The following is a 6,491-nucleotide window of genomic DNA, read 5'->3' as shown; positions in this document are numbered from 1 at the left end:
TTATAATCGGAATAAAGATGAGAGAGAGAGACTGCGCAGCCATAGCCGCCAATTTCCTTCTTGTGATTGAAAATTAAAAATTAAAAATGAATTCCATTTTATTTTTCTTAAAAAGCGCAGAATTAAATAAGGAAAATTTAAAGGAGGGATAGCCCCAAAAATCATGTATATAAATGGAGCCATTATGGAAGAAGAAAGCACGTCAATGATAAACCACTCACTCCTACTCTTTCTCTCTCTATATCTATAGCTTTCTCTCTCTAAAAGAAAAAGGGAAAGTTGAAAACGGCCCCTTTTTTCGTGGCTCTGCTGAATCTTAATCGGTTTTCGAGGCAACTTTTCATCATCTCTTCTTTCTCCATTCGATCACTCCATAAATACGTTGCTTCTTCACATCCCATTTCAACAGTAATTAAAACAAAATATGGCTGAGGAAGGTGGTGGTGATGCGGCGGAGGTGGTGCTTGTCATTAGGGAATACAACCATAAAACCGACGGCGACAGAGTCGAACAAGTCGAGAGTAGCTGTGAAGTGGGTCCCAACGGCGAACTCTCGCTTTACACTGATCTTTTGGGTGATCCAATTTGTAGAGTTCGAAACTCTCCTGCTTATCTCATGCTGGTAATTCACGTTCACTTTTAACTTAGGTCATCTTTTTATATTTAACATGAAGAAGAAGAAGAAGAAGAAGAAGAATAACATTGAAAATGATAACTACAGGTGGCGGAGTTGGTGAGTTACGGCGGCGATGGGGCGGAGGAGAGGAAGGAAATAGTGGGGATGATTCGGGGGTGTATAAAAACTGTGACTTGTGGTGAAAAAATGTCCCGGAATAAATCCGGCGAACCTCCGAAGCATGTCCCGGTGTTGACAAAGCTCGCTTACATCTTGGGTCTCCGGGTGTCTCCTTCTCACCGGTAAATATATTCTCCGGCGACTGAATAACAACAAGAATTACTAAAAATGGAAACTTGATTTAACCCATGATCAAAACTCTACAAGATTTCTTATCCTATTCGTCTTTTCGTTCTTTTACTCAAAATAGAAAGAAAAAAACATTCTTTTCTTGAAAATTTTCTTGATAACATTCTTGAAACTTTTTTCAGGAGAATGAGAATCGGATTAAAGCTAGTTTATGGAATGGAAGAATGGTTCAGAGAAAACGGCGCCGAGTATTCCTACATCGCCACCGACGACGCCAACGAACCCTCCGTCGGTCTCTTCACCGGAAAATGCGGCTACACAAAATTCCGTAACCCCTCCGTCCTCGTCCACCCTGTATTCGCCCACCGGCTCCCCGTCAGCAACCGTATATCCATCATCAAACTCACCCCATCCGACGCTGAGTCACTCTACCGCCACCGATTCTCCACCACCGAGTTTTTCCCGCGCGACATTGACTCAGTACTAAACAACCACCTCAACCTCGGAACGTTCCTCGCGTTACCAAAAGGTTACATTTGGGCCGGGTCGGATCATTTCTTTAAAAACCCACCTGAGAATTGGGCTGTTATGAGTGTGTGGAACTGTAAAGACGTTTTTAAACTTGAAGTGAAAGGCGCATCGAAGCTAAGAAAAGGGTTTGCGAAAACGACTCGGGTCTTGGATCGGATCTTTCCATTTTTGAGGCTTCCATCTTTACCCAAGATTTTTAGCCCATTTGGGCTCCATATGTTATATGGGTTGGGTGGTTCGGGCCCAATGTACACCCGTTTTGCAAAAGGGTTATTCGGGTTTGCTCATAACTTGGCTATGGAGTGCAAGTGTGGTGTGGTGGCAACTGAGGTGTCAAGTGAGGACCCGCTCAAGTTAGCAATCCCACATTGGAAAGTGTTATCGTTCACGGATTTGTGGTGTATCAAGAGGCTAGGGGAAGACTATAGTGATGGATCAGTTGGTGATTGGAGAAAATCACAGCCTGGTTTATCCATTTTTGTTGATCCTAGAGAGTTCTAACTTTTTATAACAATATAGATGTCTAGTTTTATTACCTCTTTAAGGCTTTCTTTTGGCTTCTTGTTATGTTTTTTTTTTTTAGCTTTTTGAAGCCTTTATTTTAAGCTTAGTTTATAACTTTTGTTTTTAATGGGTGGGTAGGGAAAGAAAGGAGGAAATGAGTAAGCAAATATGTTTTCTTTTCATGGGGAATATACTATATCCTCATGTGGGACCTACCCATTTGTTTTGGTAAATGAATGTAGCTTTTCTTTAGATCCTCTTTGCTTCAACTATTGCCTTCGTTTCTTTATATCATACACATCCAAATCATGTTTTTACCCATGATTTTGGAGGTACTTGTTATCTTCAAGATATGAAACTTGTGTTTGTGATGATTTCTTGAAAGTTGGAATCTTTTCAATAGGACTCATAAACTATTTAACCTTTTGTATGCATTATATGATTTGATATGTGCTTTCTAAGATTTGTTCTTTTGGTGAACATGTTTGTAGTACGAAGTTTGTTATGTGAAACATGTGTTTATGATGGATATTGTGAATCTTTTCAAGATTTCATAGCAAGTTGAAAATTGATAATTGCTAAATGGTGATATACAATATGTTCTAAAGGAATTATCGACGTGTTAAGAACAATGAGTTTTGGAATATTATGTTTTCTTTTCAATCTTATTCCTTCTTTTACGAATGGATGCCTTTCCACTCATTTTACTCTATTATGGAAGAGTTGAGATTTAAAAGGGGATATTTTATGTTTGATATTGATATAGATATGATTCTATGAAGATTACGTGCATTAGGAATATCCTAGTATTCATTTTATAACATAATGCCTTTTGGAATATTATTTTTTTAGAATGATTTACACATTCATTAATTACTTTAATTACTGTATTTCTTAATCTATATATTTTGTAATTTAAATCCTTAACAATCAAACTTTTGATTGATGAGCAATTATCCGTTATTTCCTGATATTATTGTTCTATTTTCGAATTTTCATTTATTTGAAAAAAAAATGAAAGTAATTGAAGAATTATTGGTGTTGTTATGGAGATTTTACGAAATTATTTGGAAAATAAACAAGGTGATGTTTTTATTATAATGTGGGCCTTTATGTTTTTTTTTATAGATTTCTTGGATGATTCTCCTTTTGGTGATGCTTGTTTTCTTCCTCCCACTAATCAATTGATGGGAGATTTGGCTTTTTGCTGTTTTGGCATCCTTCTTTTTCTTTTTCATATTTGATTTCTTCTTTTTTTTTATATAAAATGATTCATGGTATTTTGCTTAATAGTGACATTTTTGTTTTGGTTTAATTCATTCTTTTTCTTGGTAGCGATCATGGGTTTATTTTGTTGTGGTGTGATTGTGACATTTAAGGTCCAAAAATGTAGTTACCACATGGTTGCTTTAGATATTATGGAAGATTGTGACATTCGTACTATACATGTTTGTATCGGATAACAATATGTTTATCTTAAAATACGTCGACAAGTTTCTTTCATGATCTGCCTCTATATTTAAACCCCAAACTGTTTGTGCAATATTGCTTGCTCTTTTACACAAGCCTAAAAGATTTGACACATCATATACTTTTAATCTATCTTTTTAGGTTGCGTTTGATGCATGTAAGTTAGTTTATTTTTAAAAATTTTATTGAAGTTTAGTGTTTGACAAGACTCTAAAATAGTTTATAAACTTAAGTTATTTTTAGATAATTTGTTGGTAAGTTACTTTATAAATTAAAGAGTTGATTTAGCTAACACGGCAAACACAACTTAATTACTACAATCAGGCTAAATTACATGTGTTTTCTATGTTAAGACTTAGGTTTTGGGGCATTTTTTTTAATATATATATATATATATATATATATATATATATATATATATATATATATATATATATATATATATATATGGCAATCTCAAGTTCTCAACTTCCAAACTCCATTATATAGGAAGTTAGATATAACCCATATTAAACTCAAAAAATTACACTATATGATAATTTTAAATGGAGCTATATGCCAACCAACATATTTATTGAAGGAAGAACATATGAGATTTTCGTTGTTTTTTTCGTCAAAAGACTTTAAATAAATATAACCAATAGGCAAGTATATATTAGAGTGGAGTTGTCACCAAGTCTAGAATGAGTGAAAGGATACTTTTGGTTAACATAGTCACTTGACTCAATTGGACACCCCACATATACTTTACAAAATATTGATACAAATAAGTGCCAAACAATTCTTCTATAAAAGAATTATAAAAAAATCAAATATTCATCAAATACGTACTAAAGATAAAAATATGAATAATTATAATATATATCATAAAATATAACTAGAACAAAATCTAGCTTTTATAAAGGTGGTAGAAATAGAAGTCTTTCAACTTAGTGTCATATAGATTTTCTATTTTTGACAAAACTGTACGGATAGCTACTGTGCTTAACTGAAAATTGACATTTTGGTCTAAAAACATTTGGACTAGCACCAGAGGTCCAAACTTTTCCTTTTGTTGCGAGTTTGGTCTAATTTTGTTTGAACTTTTGTATATTGACGATTTTGTCCTTGATATTTTCTTTTTTAGTTTTTTTATTTAATTAAATATTTTTCTAATTACGAAAAAATAAACCTTTCTCCCTCACTCCCTTCATAACCCGAACCTAGACTGTTCGACCTAACCTTCAACCTCATATAAACCTTTCATCATCCACCACCACCCTTCTCCATCTTCATTCTCACCACCAAGACCACCATTCAACCCAATTCCACCTTATACTACCATCAGACATAATCCAAAAACACCACCCTTATTTCTCCATCACAACCTACACAACCCGCCATTATCCACCTTCGACTCTACAACTTATCATCTTCTCCATCAGATCAACACACCACCATTGAACTACCATCGACTACCATTAACACATAATCACCGCCAAACCACCAACAACACCAAATCTGCCAAAAAATCAGAAAAGGAAATTAACCACCAGATATGTTCATCACCCACGTTCTTTTTTTTCTCGCCGGGTCTGGAAAAACAAAAGTAGGGTCGTCGTTTAACACATACCGATACTAGGGTTTGCTGATAAAGATGGCGAATCTAGGGTTTTCGGTGGAAGATAGCGGCACTGAAACAAGAATAATCAATTAGAGTATCCTGAAAACCCTAACTCGTTGCTGCCCTTCGTCTTCTCTGGAATGTCATCGCCAAACCACTAGGGTTTGCTGATGAAGAAGGTGGAGAAATATAGAAAGAGACGAAGCTTGCCGAAAAAATGAGGTTTTACAAAATTGGAGCTTCGTCGAGTTACATCGGTGATGTTCATATCAGACCATCGTCTTCTTTGAGTTGCAGATCAGAGCATCGTCGAGTTGCAACGCTGGTGTTCAGATCGTCGGAAAAATGAAGGTTTACAGATCTGGATGGTGGCAATAAGATCGGAGATCGGAGCAAGGGTTTACAGATGGACAGTAGCGATGAGATGGTGGTCCATGCCAGGCAACAGCGACACTATGGTGAGAGAAGGAGGAGGCCCAGAGAGTTGCCTTCGCCGGAGCCGAAGATTTAATGGAAATTTTTACAGGTTTTGGATTTAAAAGTATATGTAATGTAGAGCGACAGAGAGAGAGAGAGATGTAATGATTTTTCTTTTTTCTTTTTTCTTTTTTTAGTTAATGTAATTTAGAAAAGAAAATGAAAATATAAATGGCAAAATCGTCATATTAACAAAATTCAAACCAAATTGGACTAAACTCGCAACAAAATGAAAAGTTTGGATCTCTGGTGCTAGTCAAAACCTTTTTGGACCAAAGTGACAATTTTCAGCTAACCACAGAGACCATTTGTGCAGTTTTTTCTCTATTTTTTATTTATTCCATCTTTTCCAACCTAAAATACATGGAAATAACATCTTTCTCAACTCACTCAATTAAAAAGATACAAAACAATATATGATACAAGTCCTAAATCCATTGGTACAAAAGAAAAGAAAGAGGGATGAAATTGGTTTACTCAACCTGCATGTGAGGCCAAAACATCAACCCACTAATTCTCGGGATAATGCTCCCGACGATACCGTTGATACTGCCATCCCATTTACCACTACTCCGTCCGCCCTAAGAAAAAAAATATCCTCTTAAACATGTACATAAACATTAATCATTATCTTGTATTCTTAGGAGAAAGCATTGACAATCTTTAATAAGTACATACAAATAATGTAAAAAACTAAATTTAATAAACATATTCCTAATGTCTAGTTTACAAAAATATTCTTTAATATATATATATATATATATATATATATATATATATATATATATATATATAAGGTTAGGTTATTTTGTATCTAGTAACTATTGTGTGCCAGAATGCACACATCTAGACCACCGGATGAATAGAATCAACAATCATGAGTTGAGGGTCTATGATATTACAATAGGGTAGCATGTATCATATAATCACACAAATTTCACCAAAAGGGTATTTTGGTCAATTAACCTATTTTAAAAAGGA

The 6,491-nt window shown here is 34.8% G+C and overlaps 1 protein-coding gene across 1 annotated transcript; it reads left to right on the top strand.

Annotated features, from left to right (window-relative positions):
* Positions 1-213: 213 nt before the first annotated feature.
* Positions 214-2,212, top strand: LOC145166913 (putative N-acetyltransferase HLS1). Its single transcript, XM_079085969.1, has 3 exons — positions 214-622; positions 722-918; positions 1,108-2,212. The coding sequence occupies exons 1-3, from the start codon at positions 425-427 to the stop codon at positions 1,955-1,957; spliced, it is 1,245 nt and encodes a 414-aa protein (XP_078942095.1). The 5' UTR covers positions 214-424; the 3' UTR covers positions 1,958-2,212.
* Positions 2,213-6,491: the final 4,279 nt, after the last annotated feature.

This window comes from Lactuca virosa, chromosome 3, assembly GCF_052849685.1.
Source record: "Lactuca virosa cultivar CGN04683 chromosome 3, Lactuca_virosa_CGN04683_v6, whole genome shotgun sequence".
Classification (NCBI taxonomy): Eukaryota; Viridiplantae; Streptophyta; class Magnoliopsida; order Asterales; family Asteraceae; genus Lactuca; species Lactuca virosa.
Note: the sequence above shows the minus strand (reverse complement) of the source record. Positions and strands in the feature narration are given on the sequence as shown.